Source organism: Canis aureus, chromosome 13 (genome assembly GCF_053574225.1).
Source record: "Canis aureus isolate CA01 chromosome 13, VMU_Caureus_v.1.0, whole genome shotgun sequence".
Lineage (NCBI taxonomy): Eukaryota > Metazoa > Chordata > Mammalia > Carnivora > Canidae > Canis > Canis aureus.
Window position 1 is genome coordinate 17564381 of NC_135623.1, and position 16829 is coordinate 17581209.

The 16829-nt window shown below is 40.9% G+C and overlaps 1 protein-coding gene across 7 annotated transcripts in view; it reads right to left on the bottom strand.

The window, feature by feature from the left end:
• Positions 1-15923, bottom strand: part of ELAVL4 (ELAV like RNA binding protein 4) — a 90156-nt gene extending 74233 nt beyond the window's left edge. The window contains exons 1-2 of one of the 7 annotated variants that reach the window (XM_077845000.1): positions 11673-12047; positions 7003-7151 (exon numbers count right to left, since the gene is read on the bottom strand). Coding sequence is in view for 6 of the 7 variants with exons in the window: in XM_077844994.1 (XP_077701120.1) it covers positions 15768-15815 (48 nt within the window). In the remaining variant the exon portion in view is untranslated. Of the gene's footprint in view, positions 1-7002; positions 7152-11672; positions 12048-12449; positions 12745-14778; positions 14799-15767 lie in introns of those variants that run through there. The other 6 variants (XM_077844994.1, XM_077844997.1, XM_077844998.1 and 3 more) reach the window with 6 other exon arrangements.
• Positions 15924-16829: the final 906 nt, after the last annotated feature.

Genomic DNA, 16829 nt, shown 5'->3' on the forward strand with positions numbered 1-16829 from the left:
GCCTGCTTCTCTCTCTGCTTATGCCTCTCTCAAGAATAATAATAAAAAAAACTTAAAAAATACATTTTCCATATTAAATCTAAAATAATCAGATGTCATTTTTTTCTTTAATAATTTGGAAGATCCTAGAGATTTTGCATTGCATAGCTCTGAAAAAAAAAAAAAGGTGACTGGTTTTTTTCCTTTGGATAATGCAGAGCTCACTATCACCTAGAACAGTGTTTGTTAGGGGCGCCTGGGTGGCTCAATCAGTTAAGCATCTGCTTTTGGCTCAGGTCCTGATCTCAGGGTCCTGGGATCGAGCCCTGCTTTGGGCTCCCTCCACAGCAGAGTCTGCTTTTCCCTCTCCCTCTGCTTCTCCCCCTGCTTGTGCATGCACAATCTCTTTCTCTGTCAAATAAATAAAATCTTTAAAAAAAAAAAAAAAACGACCAAAAACCAAAAACACAGTGCTTTTCAAATTTACTGACCAGGATTCAACAAAGCAAAAAAAGTAAGACATATAATGAACAGCAACTTCACATCACAACTCAAAACATAGGTAACTGAAACAAAAGTTTCACGAAATAATACCCTTAACAAGCACTAGCCACTGATCCTTTCCATTTCACTTATGTTTTCATTTTAAAAAAATTCTGGTCAAGACCCAGTAAAATAACTGTAGGCAAAACTAGAACCTAGTAATTTACTAATATTGTTATTCTATCTATTGGAATGTATCGAGGATATGGCTTAACTGATCCTCCCATCAAGACATGAAGTTGCATTAATGTGTTTTACATATTGAGAACCTGGAACTCAGCCAGGTTAGGTGGCTTGGGTGAATAAACTAAAGGACAGACCTAAACTCTCAAGTCAGAACTCTGTAGTTCAGACTCTAAAAAAATTATAACTCAATTCAATAAACGTGTGCCCAACATTGAATCAGAGAGCATTTGACACAATCTCTGCTCTCCAGAGCTCACAGACTACCAGGGAAGACAAGCATGCTCTGGCACATGCACTTGGAAGTCTGAAGTGGGTAGTTTTCTATTCTGGAGGAAATAAGCTGATTCCCCAACTACCATCATCCTTTCTCTGGCCACACATTTTCCCATGACATGAGCAGCTGGTGAGAGAATGCAGCGTGCTCCTCTAATGGCACACTTCTTTGCAATCTGAAATAAAGTTGATATTTTTTCCTCCTAGTGCTTTTTGGCACTGTAACCCCAAAAGCAATCCTCGATGTGACTGCACCAGTGAGCAGCATCATCATCATAACATCACACTCTGATTAGAAGAATGCTTTAATGCCAATTCTCTCTAAATAACCAATGTCTAATTCAGTAGTATCTTTTGGATGACCTCAACTTCTGAGAAATCATGACCCAATAAAGGCAAGTCTCAACCCTCCCAGACAATCAGGAAACTATAAGTCTCTAAGACATTTCGTAGCTACTGATTCAAATAAAGTTAAAACCAAGTCAGACACCTTAACCTTCCTAAATGATAAGTTTTCTTTATCTCTCTAGCTTTATCTTTACGCATCCTGTGTTGCATTTACACCATACTAATTATCATTCCTTAGGCAAGTGTCCATCTCGTGCCTTTACTTATACTCTTCCTTCCACACGGGATGCCCCGTTTTCCTGATTTCCCCGCCTACTCATCTTTCCTGGCTCCACCCAAATGGCATTTCCTCCTTGAAGACTGTCTCCTTCCCCCAGCAGCATGGGATGTCTCTTCTTCTGTCTATTGGACCTCCTCTGCTGAGACACTTTGCACATTTTGCCTGTCATAGTCCTTACTCACTATTTTAGAACATGTTTTAAAGACTGTGACATTCCAGGAGGCACCCAGAATGTGGTTCATAGGCCCAGACATGCAACTGTATTTGCCTATTCCACACTGAAAAATCTGATCTAGAAAAGGAATTATTTCTACTGATTTGCTTTCATTTTTGCTTTTTGCTCCTAGGGAAGTTAACTTTGTCTGAGCTGAACGTATTCCTCAGCACTCCGGAGCTAAGACGTCTGATACTGTTAAACATGTATCCCAGGGCAGGCAGCTGAGCTTTACTTTCTATAAAAAGGGGTTAACAACACCTGCCCTAACTACATTAGGGAGATCAACCCAACACCATAGGGCAAAAATGATACAATGTGAAGTGAATATGAGAAATCATCTCCTTAGTCACAGAGCCATTACAGCAGAGCTGTGCTGGGAATTGTGAAGTTCTAGAAATACAAGCTCCTCTGTTCTTGGAAAATTGACATGACGATAGTTCAGGAAGAATACTGTTATGATTATAGCCAACTGTAAGCCCATGTCTCCAAAATCCACCAACTAGAGACCTGTTTAAGAGTTTTTACTAAAGTTCTTCTAAGCTAAAAGTCTTTTCTTCTTGCTGATAACCTTAAGCCAAAGGTGTAAAGCATAAAGGAGTGGAGACTCAAGTACTGGTTTAAATATGGGGCAATTTTTTTTAATAATATAAACAAAATATAAACATTTATCTAGCAAGGAGATCCTAAGAATATCCACCTGCCCCTTTCCTGCCCAGTCACCTGCTCAAATAGCTCACCCAATCTTCTTTTTTTGATCCACCATTAATAGGTGTGAGATTTTTCTAGGCTAACCTATGCACAAACATCTTCTAGCCTCTCTACATTCAAGCTCCCTTCTTCCACTACTGTATTCCCCCCCCCGTACCAAAACATGCTATAAAAATCAACCAAATTCTTCCAGAAAGCTGGTGCACAAGGCTGCTTACAAAATCCTTAGAAGAACTTGGTGAAGCCTTGAAATAGATACACGTGGAAAGAGAAAAATTCTATTGTCTGTTTCACAGTAAAGAGTCTTTTTTTTTTTTCTTTTTTTTTTTTTTTTAACAGAAGCGTAGGTCCTGCAAAATGGTGCTTGGGGGATCAAATCAATTTATAATCCTTCCCCTGATTTTAAGGATTCAGTTGAAGGAAAAAAAATGACTCCCTTTCACAATCTTCTCATGATCATATAAAGTGAAATCCCAAATCCATGACATTAAAATACTGTTCCAAGGACATTACATATTTTTTTCAGTTTCAGTCGTGAACCCCTTCAGGTACTACTTGCATGGTTTCTTCACCCTCATTGGTAACAGCAACAGGTCTCATTTTAGAACAACCTGTGAATTTTATTGAACGTGCCTGTTTATTCCCTGTTTGCGAGCCTTGGGGAAAAGGCACAAAATTAGGCTCGGCCTAACACCGGTCCTGACAACTCCCATTACCCCTTCCCAAGTGCATGTGATCAGCAGTGACATCAAGGCCCTTATGGTGACTCTCGTCCTGTCCTTTCCTTTCTGCAAATGGGAGGGTCATAAATTGAGGGCCAGCATTCTGCTCACATCTCCCACACCTCTCCAGTCAATGCAATCGCTTCTAGAGCTATTTGCACTGCCAAAGCCATCCATCATCCTGCCTCACCAAGCAGGAGAAAGAAAACTGATGGCAAGTTAGAAAAATCTCATTAAGCCACTTTTTGCCTCAACCTCTTCACCACTCCTTGAAAAATAGGACTTCAAAATTCAGTCTGTTGGGGAAATAAGAGGGATAGAAGAAAAAAGCTGGTGTGGTAAAGAGGAAAAAAAATAGCTCCAAAGTAAGCTGGTTTCTGGGCCAAAGTCAAATAGCTCACAGGTTATAATAATATATTTTAGACAGCAAAGATGAGACTGTATTCATTAGCTTAACCCATTTTTTTTCCTGCTTGACTTCTGAATTTCCTAACAGACTCTTTCATGAAATTAAAAAAGGAAAAAACAGCGCTGATTAAAATTAATTTTATATTCACCTTTTTTCTCTTTTTAACAACTAAATCCCAAGTTAATTCTAATTCCAAAGGGGACTATGAATGCACCTTGCAAAAGTCTATGAGAATGCAGAAAACCTAATAAAGCCACACAATTCCAGGGAAGAACTGAGGGCTTGTTTGTGTTTAAAAATTACTGTATGTCACCCCCACCCTCCTTGAGTTCTGGGGAGAGCATTCAATGTCACTTCTCCCCAGGACATCTGGCACAGGGAGACTGAAGGAGACCTAACATTCTCTAGGCATCTTTAGTAGTCAGCTGTATGACTGGTGCCTTCCCATACTGTGTCTCGTCTGATCTTCACAAAACCCTGTGAGTCAGGCCTTCTCATCTCCTCTTAAAGATGAGGACATTGAAGCTTGAAAGCTGAAGGACCTCATCCAAGATCACTCAATTACTAATAGGGAAAGTCAGGATTCTAGCCCCAGTCCACCTGACTTCAAAGTCCTTGGCACTTCCTGGTTTCTTAAAACAAGATGCAACCTTTCCAGTTGGTTGCCTGTACCAGGCACACCATGAAGATCCTGTGAATCCAGAGAAAGACTTGTGGTTCCGTAGCCTCTGAGCTGGCCCTGCCACTAAGGACATGGGGATAGTGGTATCTAGCAGAAACAAATCTAATTTTTCTACATACGTACAAGTCGATGTAAATGCTTTTAGCTCCATCTGCACACTGGCCCTCTGGGTCCTAATCACAATAACAAGGTTGATTTCAGGATTGGAACCTTTTCTACTACAGAGGTGATTAAAATATAATCAAGCTGGAAAGTTATCCTCCCCCAAAGCCACCTAAAACAGAGCAACTCCAAAATAAAACCAATTTACATATTTTAGCCCAAATTAAAAAGTAAAAGCTAAGGATTCCCTTTTAATATCCTGAATAATAAATGCACATTTATGTAAAGTTTCCTTTGGGGAATGGTTACTATGAAGACAACTTTCCCAATATTATTCATAAATATCACTTTTGTTTTGGTGTTACAGTAAGAATCTGGACTTGTGGGAATTGTACTGTCTGTACCCAGTGCATCAACAGAGATAATTAATATTGAAGACAAGTACAATATCCAGAATTTTAGATGTGTGGTTGGCTGCATTACAAAAAGTAACATAAGAGAGGATGAGTCAAATCTGGTCAAAATCACACATTCCAGGGACTTAGTCGTTTACTCCATTTTAAGTGAGCACTCTCCTAATAAAAGTTTCATTAGTAAAGATTGCAAGTTCTCAGGCTTTCCATGACAGACTTTTAAATAGCACTTAGAGCTAAAGTTTATCATTAAAGCTGTATTTACTACTGCTGCATCTTCAAAGGGGGCACTTGAAAAGAGAAAAGTTCAACTCAGCCTGTTAATTTTCAAGTACAAATTAAAAAGGAAAACTCTAAAGGTTTGGACTGCCAGCTTAGGAAAACAGGCTACTTGAGAAGTCATTATCGGCACATCCCAAGCACACTGGGCATCGTGGCTGTCCATCTATACCATCCTCACCCCGCTGCAGGCAGGATGTGGGTGTGTATCACGACATTACTCTATGACATCTGCTCCATGTGCAAACTTACCGTTTGCACAAGGGCCTGCCAAGAGGGTCACTATCTTCTGAGGTCCTCCCTGGAAGGTGACATGAGGGAGAGGTACTCAAAGAAGCATCTCTGTTAGAACAGCCTTCGCATTTCTGTAAAATTGATTGGCTCTAGCCAAGCTCATGGGTAGCAGACAGAAAGACAAGTTCCTACTCCTGTCTAAACTTTACCTTTCCTGGAAGTGAACATCTCCATACATGGAACCTTACAGACAAAAATATCCAGAAGATCTTTGACTTCTATCTTTTGGAGTCATGCCTAGGCTCTTACAAATACAAAAAGAAAACATTTGTGTATTTGAATGTTCCAACAGATCTTTTCCCATAGCTTGACACAAACTGGGTTACGTAACAACCAACCTTACAAGCCCTCACCTGAACCTTAGCCCCAACCACAGGGACTTACTTACACTCTTATTCTGTCTTCTGATCAGTGCCAGAAGAAAAAGAAACGGTGACCTTGAATTCCACCTTCCAGAGAAAGGTACATAGTAAGTCCTCAACAGATGATAGCCTAGCCTCCTCGATGAACACAGCTGGGAAAACAACTTCAAGGGCTAGTCGCCACAAGACAGTAGACGACAGAAGGTAACTGAGTCATAGAAGGAGCAGGAGTGGATTCAACGCCACAAAGTGCAGAGAGGAGGCAACCTCCACGTTGTGGTGTGTTTTTCAGAATTCAGCATCTTGCTAGAATTGTTTCTCTGCTTCCTCATATCCTGAAAATAGAACTAAACTTCTTATAGAAAAAATATATTTATGAATTATATTTTTATAGCTTTAACATGAATAATTAAAAAAATTAAACTCGAGTTTAAATGTTATCTTTCAAACCAAGAGTCCCAGGTGAGTTATTTTTAAGAGAGACCTATGACTTGTAATCTTTTTCCATTTTTAAAAAATCACATATGCTAGTTTTGCACTTTACTTTTGTGGTTAAAAATAAGGCTTTCCAAAAACAACAAAAAACAAAGCGCAAGCACAACAATTACATTGACCTTATTTCTTCAACATTTTCACTGCTTCCTCAACAAAAATTATTTAAAGATTCCTTTATGGTGTTCAGCATTTCGTGATCCTGATGGAGAAAGATCCATATTGAGGGGAAAACATCTCTCGTATTAAATAGAACGAGGAACTGAAGGATGATCTTCCCCATAGCAAAAATGGTCCATCCTAAAATGGCCAAGTAAAAGGCAAAATCTTGGGGGTGGAGCGTGGGGAGAGAGAGAGAAGAGCGAGAGCGAGGGGGGCAGGGGGAGCAACCAGCATATTAGGAGCACTGACACTGCATAATTTATTTCTTAATGAATGTACAAGGAACAGCATAAATATTACCATTAAGCAGAGTGAACATCCAAAGCAAGCTAGCTGGCTGATTGCTTTCTTATTTTTTATTCTTTTGTAACAATTCCATTTCCAAAGTGCTTGATTCCTAACACTGATGCTCCAAAGCTATTGTGAGCACTCTGCCTGAATACTTAATGAAGTAAACAACAAACAAAATGGCTCATCTTTGGTGCCCCTAGCTAGCATCCCAAACTGGATATAATTAAAGGTGTGAACAAGCAAGCAAGGAAGTAATGAACCTGCAAAGTCAAGGTTCTGAGAAATGATCAGGCTCCCGCACTGCACCAGTTCAAATTTCTCACTCATTATCTCTTCTATCGGCAGGCGCAGATCCACATGTTGGTGCCCCTCTCCATTCTTGTCCTCCAGCCTTTTTCTCTTTCCATTTCTAGATGAGTAATTTATGACAATTACTGCTTGTGATAACTCCCACCCATCCACAGATCACCTTTCTTTTCACCCTTAAAAAGCCACTCACCTATAATAGCCCTCTACCCTTAAAATACACTGAGATCTTAAAAATACGAGGATGTTTCTGAAGCACACACATACACACACAAACTCCCAAAACAATGCAGGAACTGCGAACACAGGCACCCTACCTCCTACTTGTTTTTCCAATGGTTAAAGATTAGGTTCAAATGCTCCCAAAGAAAAAGCAACTCTCCTTCCACATACATGTACATTTTAATTTGAACCCATCCCCTTGATTGAGAGAGCAGCTTCGAGATCACAAATATGGTTATGGATCTGCACATTTGTAGTTTCTCAAGTGGCAACTAAAGGAAGGTGTTTGGTTACTAATGGAAGTCTGCAGGGTCTGGATATATCTTTTTGATTAAGTTTTGCATTTTTCTAATAAGAAAACTCTTGGAGTTTGTGAGGAGGAGAAGCCACTTCTTATGGGAAGCCAGCCCAGTTTGGTTTTCTTTCCATTTTTAGATGCACATACACTTGCAAGTATGTATACACATTTGGTAATACCAAATAAGGAAAACCTAAGACAGGTGCAGGATTCCAGAAACACACATGCCTACACAGATACACACACACACACACACACACACACACACAGAATCTCCCTCTTTCACATATACATATTTGCCACATATCTATCTAATGGATGGAAGAACAGACAGCGGGCAATAAAAGGTTGACTTCACTTTTAAAAGGAGATTTGGCCAATTCTTTACAACATGGTCCATCTACTGGAAGATAGTAAGATAAAAGCTTGAGAATGTTTGTGCCCCTTTATACCCCCAAAATTCCTAATGACATTGGGAAAAAATACTGCATTGCAGCATTTGCCAGCGCACACTCATGTGTCTAGCATCCGCTGGCCAGCTCACCAACAAATGTACATATTAAGTGTCCAGGCATATAAATTAAGTGCCTGGTGGCCACAGATCATTGGAACTGATGAAGAAATTTATCAAGGCCAAAGTACCTCCGTCCACACACAATGACCTCTATCAACCCCGCCATTCCTTATTTGCGGTACACACAATTTGTTTCTTTCTTTTTTTTTTTTTTTTTAAATAAGGCATTAAGATGCCAAGGACTAAATGAAGCAGCATATATTCTCATGGAAGGAACAGTATTTGGTCTACATGTAGGAAATGAATCCACCCACAATAAAGAAATAAGTGCAAAGGGAAGAAATCAAACCAAAGAAAGGACTTGCCCTGAGGAAACCTTTTCATTGTTAGTGGTAATTCTTACTTGAGAAAAACACCTTGATTCACCCACAAATTCTTTTAGAGACACTGAACATACACACAAAGCACTATTCAGGCATGATCTCTAGATTCGAAATGTCAAGCAGATTACCCCCAACAGAAATGCTAAGTTTAAAATACGTGAAGTCAACCAGGTCTCAAACCCTTTTTCAAGACTGAGTTACGAACTCAAACGCAGATGCGTAGCTCATTTTCTTTCTCTTTCCTTAAGTGAAAAATTCCATTGTTATTAGCTCACAACACTCTGGCCCTCCTCTCATCACAAAATCCTTGAATATTCAAAGGACCAATAAAGGGCTATAGGGAGAGGAAAAACTTTTAAGGCTTTGGAAAACTATCAAACAGAAGCAAGTTCATCTGTATCTGGCCAGGACGATGACTTGAATGAATGGCAGTTAGAAATGAATGGGACTACAGAAATGAGTGGCTAAGTTGCTTGTTAGGCTTTTTTTTTCTTCTAACCGTGATATTAAAATTATCTTATAAGTCTGTGATTCTCAAAGCAGTTTCTCAGCCATTTCCCTAGCTATTTTCATTTTATCCTTTTAAAAATTTAAATATTAAACGATGTAGCCATGATGTTACAATGATATATACGGACATTCTGATCATTAAAACTGCGATGTAGTCAGGTGTTTTTTGCAGAAATATTTCTGATCAGATTTTCATTTCTTAATAAATGCACACTCAGCCCTGTGTTTCCATAAAGGCACACCTCCACATGCAGGTAGTAGGCATTAATATTTTTAAGACAAAGAAGCAAGAAAGGTCAGCAGTAGAACCACGTGTCTTTTTTACAACCCATGACAAGGTGACAGTTCTTATGGAAACGATTTTCCCCCTAACTAAAAAATGATAGAAATTTCTCAGAAAAAAAAAAAACTCTATTAGAGATAATAAAAAACTAGTCTAATCTTTAAGAGATATATGGCTATGCAAAGGTTCGAGTGTTCGACATATGACAAAAAATAAGTTTATATATATTTCCTCAAGAGTAGACAAAACAAAAAGAAGCCCTTTGCAAGGAAAAAAGGGGGGGGGGCGGTGAGTGCAGAGATTTGCAATGGAGAGAGTAAAAATTAAGAGTACCTTCAGTAAAGCCAACTATATTTCCTAACCTTTTAACATATTTCAGTATAATTTTAATCTCTCATTTTTGGGCTTAACATTAGCTACATGATCATGTATCTAATTTGGAAGGAACCATAACAGATCATGGTTTTATGCTACCTCCTATTCGCCTAAGCACTATACCTTTCTGTTCTCTGGTACCCACCATCACGAGAAAAAGAGCCTACTAGAAAAGCACACTCAGAGAAAAAGGGAGAGACGCCTGTCACCCAGCGCACGCACGGGTCCTAGACGTTCAGAGACACTAAAAAAAAAAAAAATTAGCTTTTCACTCAGTTTATGCCAAGATCAGACCCAGGACCAAATGCCTTGCAGTTGTTGCAAGGGTGCAGCCTGATGGACCTTGTGGTTAGAGGTATAGAGTGGTAAACGAAGCAAAGGCCAAAATGCAGTTTTTCATTTATTATTTTTAAAAGTAATTTCTACTTAGGATATAAAATGAGGGATGCAATGAACTCCCTGGAATTGTAGTATCAACATCTGATTTAGTAAAAACACCAATATCACCTAGCACAAAATCATTGCTTTAGGGTAAATCTATTCTACCTATATTTTTCCTATGGATATTTGCTGGAAATTTCTAAGAAATCATTTGCAGAACCTATCAGCTGTGGGAGTTCACTATTATGCTTCCGTCAACTTCATTCAATATAATTTACATTTTTTTCAAATGGCCTCACAGGATTCCTTGCGATTTTTCGCACGTACAATTTCACAGCAGGGAAAAGGGGGAAAGAGAGAGAGAGAGAGAGAAAGGGGGGGAAAAAAGCAAGATTCCCTACCCTCCCTTCCCCCTCGTCTTCTTCCCTGTTTTTTAAACCAAAAAAAAAAAAAAAAAAAACAACAACAACAAAAAAACAAAACAAAACAAAACACAAAAACCCAGGAGAGACAGAACAGATGCTTAAAAATAGATTTCTAAAAATCACTGTAAACCAGAGTTAGAAATGTAATTAACACCTATTTATAAAGAATAATTAAAGTTGGGCCGGCCACAAAGAACAGCAAAGATAATCGAGGTCCTGTCCTCCCCCCTTTTTACACTGTTTGCAGTGTGTTCTCATGATAGCCACCTGCTCCCGACTCGGCTTTTCCTCTGTTCGTTTCCCCGGCAACCTTTCATTGGGTTTTCCTCCCAGCTATCGCTTTCAGTTGGGCTGCTCGGTCTAATCTTATTTGTTTTACACCCATCAAAACAAGCAGCCAGACAAAGGCAATCCTCTAAGAATGGGAAAAAGACCACAGCTTTGTTATAACATCTATGCAGAGCGAAAAGTCCTCCCCAGGCTTTGCTAGCAAAAAATAAGTGAGATGGATATGAATTTACAGCCTCCCCACACACCCGGCTTTGAAGCCCCCGTGAAAGCTATTGCTGGTGAAATTCAAAGTCAAAGTGGGCACCCGTGGCATCTGATTGTGCCATTTTGTGCCATGTCTTCGGGGTCAACATCAGGCGACAGGAGCGGCACTCAAGGAGTTTCCCTGCTTCTTTTTTTTTCCCCCGAAAAAGATGATACTAAAAATAGATTTACTACTTTGGCAGAAAGGTTTTCCACTTCCCCTTCCACATCCCAAAGTCCTGTTTCACAAATGCATCTGCTGGTACTGAACCCCACCTCCCCACCCCTCATATCCAGCCTTCCCCATCACTCCTAGTAGGAGACTAAAAAAGAAATGTGCCTTTAACTTTAACAGTCATGTAATTCTGCTGAAAGCTCACAGAGGCGGCGGACACGCCAGCCAACAGCGACGGTGACATTGTGATTGTCAAAAAAGGCACCAACCTTGCTTGGCTAAATGTGTGTTCGATGGAAGAGGCAGTGTGTGTGCCTTGTGTGCATGCAGTGCCATTACACTTGGAGATGGATTCTGGCTTTCAGAAAAGAGAAATACTAATAAACACACACATACACACACACGATCTGCACGGTGATTTACGATGCACGGTCCATCATCCTTACACACACACACACACACACACACACACACACACACACGGCTGGAATCTCCAAGCTGCCTTCCTCTGAATTTTCACTTACCATCTTCAAGCCATTCCACTCCATCTGTGATCAGAAGAAGATGGACCCTCACACAGTGTGTCAAAAGCGGAAAGGAACGTTATGTAAAAGCTGACATTCCTTCTTACAGAGCTGCTGCCCAGGGAAGGAAGCAACAACTCAACACGCCAGGCACCGCTACACATACAAGCCGCCTCCTCTTTTTTATGAGGTCATGACAGGAAACTCTTTGAAATACAAGATGCAGCATTTACTGAAGCCCAAATAAATCACTCTCTTTGCCGTTTTGACTGCGCAGTCCCCCGAAACACCACTGCCCATCTCAACGTTCAGGATCCAGGAGCTGCCTCTCAAGCTTTACATTTCCAGCATGGAAATGGAGATTCCTAGCCCCGCTGCATCCACCTCCAGCCCCACAAAACCCAGGCACATAGACAAACCCCCCTCTCCCTTACAAAAAAAAAAAAAAAAAGCCTTTTCTGCCAATATGGTCTCATGTAATATAACCTCTTTCAGCAAACCAGCAATTATTTCAGTCCACCTCCCCTCTATACCAGCCCCCTCCTTTATGTTGAAGGGAAAACTGACAATGACCTGTTAAAAATGACAATCTATTTCCCCACTGCTTTTCAATAAAAGGACCTACCGGCACTCTCTACACAAAAGAGATAGTAAATGTAGGAACCAAACAGCAGCAGAGAACTAAACTCTTGTGCAAGCATAAGACTGGTCAAGGTGTAGATGCTTTTCTTCCCTCCAGCAACACAAACAACAGATTATAAATCTAGTCATACCTACCATAACCATTCTTATTGGCAAATATTGGGTCTCGCAGAGCTTCGACTCTTCTTTTAAAATTTGCAAAGGTTTCAGGATATATTTTTTAAATGACTACTATTGTTATATATATTTAAAGATCCACAAAACACAATGTGGATGATTGTAAAGTAAATCAATTATTTGGGGGGAGGGGATGGGGGAGAGAAAGAAAAAAAAAAAAGAAAGAAAAGGAGCAGTGAGCTGAAACCCCCGATTCTAGGATGTAGATAAGAACAACTGAACAGAGCCTTGCTGAAATTGGCTCGAAGCTTCCCCTTTTTACATCCATTTATGGGACCATCTGTCAGCCGAAGCCAGGATCTGATTGGCTGGGAAAACGAAGGGAGGCGTTGCAACATCAGGTGCTATTTAAATTAGCTACTGCCAGATTGACGATGTTAATGATTTGGTGACCTCTACAACAACAGAGACCAGATTTCTGAACTGCTTCTTGTGTCTGGTAATTAAGGCCAGGCTGAAGCAACAACAGCCATACTTGTATTTTTACCTTTTCCCTCCTCCTAGCTCAAAAGTACTGTAACAACTGCAGGTCACCGGACGGCCGCTGCTTGCAAACCCTAACGGTGGGAGTGTCCCCCCTTTCCCCTGTCCTGAGGGCTGCAACGCCAAACCCCTTTGACAGAGGGCTTTTCCAGGATAGAATATTTTCAACCACCTTATCTTTCTCGACAGTTGCTTTCTAGCGAAATGCATATTTAATGATCTGCCTCTAGGCTTAAAGATACAACAAAAGCACTTTAATGTGCTAATACATCTACATTTTAACTTTATTATTTCCTAATATTGCTGATTTTTAGTAAGTAATGCTCCTTCTGCAGCTAACCAGGCCAGCGTTTCAGGAGAAAGCAAGTTTGAGATTGTGTTTGCTCCACAAACTGGGTTCCTCCAAGTTTGATTCAGAAAACTACTTCCTAATAAACAAAAAAAGAAAAAAAGCTGGTTGGGGGGGGTGGGGAGGAGGGCAGCTGTCAGCCTCTACCTTTCTGCCTTCTGTCTGAGCTTTTCAAAACACAGAATGATGAATGATTTATTTAAATGAATTTATTTCTCAACTTGGATGGGGCATGATCTGAATTTTTAAAAATCCACTAAAACACAATCTCTCTTTACTATCCTCACTGCTATAAAGAATGGTAAAGCAAGCTTTTAACAACAGCGTCATTTCATGACCGGTGCAAAGTGCTCATCTTGCTGACTGAACACGTGATTTTGCTTCTCTCCTCCAAAAGATGTCTTTTTCCTTCGGCCTCTTAAAAGACTTGCAAAGAGACATCTAGCAAGTGTGTGGTGATGTATACAGTCCGCCTGCCTATGTTGTGCATTTCATAACCTCTGTGATACCAGCCTTCAGTGGTACAGTAATTTGCTCTGGTTTGGGTTTTAAGGTGGCTTACCTGAGGAACTTATCCTTTACTTCTAACCAAAAAGCTAATTTATCACTATTTAATTCATAGTTTAGTCAATTTGTTCTTCAGTGAATACAGAGAGGTAACAAATGTTACTAAAGAAATAATGCAACATAATTTAAATTTTGGCTGGACTTGGCAGCGAGATGGGCCTGGGAAGAATAGAAATACAGACTGAAAATCATGCTACACTCTGGACCCCAAGTCCGAGAATAGATGGGCCCATGAAAAATTAGTCAAAAAGGAAAAAACCTTTACATTTAAAAAATTGGAACTATTGTCTCCCAGCTACTATTTCACAAGCACACACCCATAAATATACACGCTTAGATATGCACGCTTTGAAAAATACAGATACACCATGAAATAATACATGTTGGGTACACTATATGGAAAATTAGAGTTGAATATTAACGCATCGAGCTGTTAGAAATACAAATCCATGAAACAGAAAAGTAGAAATGTCAAAACTATAATCCCTTCAAGTGGAACCAGACTGAATTAAGTAAACTTTTAAGATAATTTCTCTAGCAAATACACAAAGAGTCGTACAAGTCACAATAGTACTACTGGATCTGCTGAACTATGTTCCCGGGATGAAGTCCTAGGTTGAGTGTTCTACAGAGCGCAACACACAGACGCAGGGCAGGGACAGGTGCCCTAAATCAATGACAGCAGCCCTGAGTGCCATCTCCCCCACACGGAGTACTGTGAGGAGAAACCCATGAACGCAGGGCTGAAAAACACACAGATGAAAACAGCTCACTCCAGAGCAAAATATTTCCTTTGCCTTTCTCTGGAGGTTACCAAAGTCAGAATTTCTTAAAACCACTCTCCCGCATCCAGCCTAACCCCAGCACGCTCAGCGAGCTATTAATTACCATCAGGTGTATCAGAAGATGCTGTGGCCGCTCAGCTGAAGCAGGACTGTGCACTACGGCCCAAGTAATCAGCTGGCTTGCGAGGCTGGAAAATCCATGCACTTTGTATATTGATCACTTCTCCAAAAACCCTCCACTCTGAAGTCTTTCAAGGGAATCCTCAAGCAAATGCACAAATGTCCTCAGAGGCCTTTTCTCTAAAGACAAAGGCCGAATGCTATTGTTGGGAAAAGTCAACCTTATTATTGCATTTCCAATAGTACCATTCATCTTTCAGAGTGAGGGGCTGACCGCTCCATCAGTGGTGTGACATTTGTAAAGCAACAGATTCTCAATATATTATCTCAAGAATCAGGCAGGCGAGTCTCCCAGTCATGCAGGATTTTTTTTTTCCTTCTGCCACAATCCTCCACCACCAGAGAAATAAACTTGTCTCACTCGGGCAGCTAAGGCGACCTAAAAATGACACCCCGGAGCTGTGGGGCCGCCAGCGTCGCTGGATCCCTCTTACCATAAATGAGCAGTTTCTGGACTCATTAATAACAATTTCCCTTAAAAGGAGGACTCTCCTATCAGTCAGCCCCTTGCCACCATGCACACATCCCAAAGGTTGCAGACATGTCAGCATCAGTCGCCGGCAGCCAGCTTTCCCACACAGGGTCCAGATGGACTGTACCAGAAGCCAATTCAGCGTTAATAACTCCCTACTCCGCGCAGCGCAGAAGCCTTACGTGGCACAATGGGCCAGCGAACAGCAGCCGGCTGAAGCTGCAAACGGAAAAGACAAACCAAATTCTCCAAAAGCACCAAAAGGAAGGAACAGAAAGGGAAGCGTGAACTGTATTCCTTGACTTCCAGGAGAAGAAAAAAAGGGGGGAGGGGGAAGAAAAAAGAAAAAAAAAGAGAATCCTTCATAAACATAGGGGGATAAAAATGAAGGGGGGGGGGGGGAAACAGATGCTGCCCAGAAAAAAGTGACAAAATATTACCTCATTATTTAACAAAGCAGCATTAAGCGTCCTGCTGATTTCAAACATCTTGCCACAGATTTTGTTTTAAGAGAAACAGTTAGAATCCTTTGCAAAGCACTCCGTCTGCAAAGGGTTCTTCAGTGCTGCTGCGCGCCCCGGAACAGTCAATATAGGATTTCCCCGGAGTTTGCACATTAAAACCTGAGCCCGTGAGCCGCGTTCTCCCCGCATCTCCCCCACCGTGGGCTCCTTCACGTGCGCTGCTCTCTTTGCAGGAAGGAGCAGCCTGCCCCAAACATGGCTGGTGTCTAAACTACTCTTTAAAGTAACAGTTCACGACACAGCCACCAGGTGGGTAGAGGGCACAGACTCAGATGAACCATCCTAGAGGGCTGTTGTCCCCCCCCCTCCCCCCCCCGCCCCAGATGTGGAGTGTGATGCGAGAAATGCCAGCCTCCTAACGGGCACCGGGTCTCCTCTCTCCCTGTATCTTGTCAAAATAAATAAATAAAATTCCATCTCCTGACTTCTAGCGAGGAAGCAAAACAAAACACCAGCACCAATTCTAATAAGAGCTGTGAAGAAGGAAACACAAACATGCTTTGTTTCATTCAGCGAGGGATGAGCAAGGAAAACCCAAGCAACACAGAGCAAGCGGGTGGTGGGGGACGACCAGAAACTCCACGGAAATGATCCTCCTGCAGCAAAGGGAGGAGAATATTGATTCACATGATAAAAAACCAATTCAAAAGTAAACATATGGACGAAGCACATACAAGATGGAGGCAAGAGTTTGAGGGCGCAACTTTGCTTCTGGGTAAAGCATTAGGTTTGTCTGATAGGGTCCTTCATGATAGGAAATAACCCAAAAGCTTGAAAGTAAAACAAAAGCAAGATCTTAAGCACCTCTTTCAAAAATCCAATTATATGAATAGCTATAAACAACCACAAGAGCAAAGTAATCATATATCTCTCCCCAGTTCTGTTCTTTTTCCCTAAGATCTGCCTCCAAGTGGAACGTTTCTGTCCTGTGTTATTTTGGGTATATAGCTAACTTGGTGTCTCCTTTGTACAATTCTA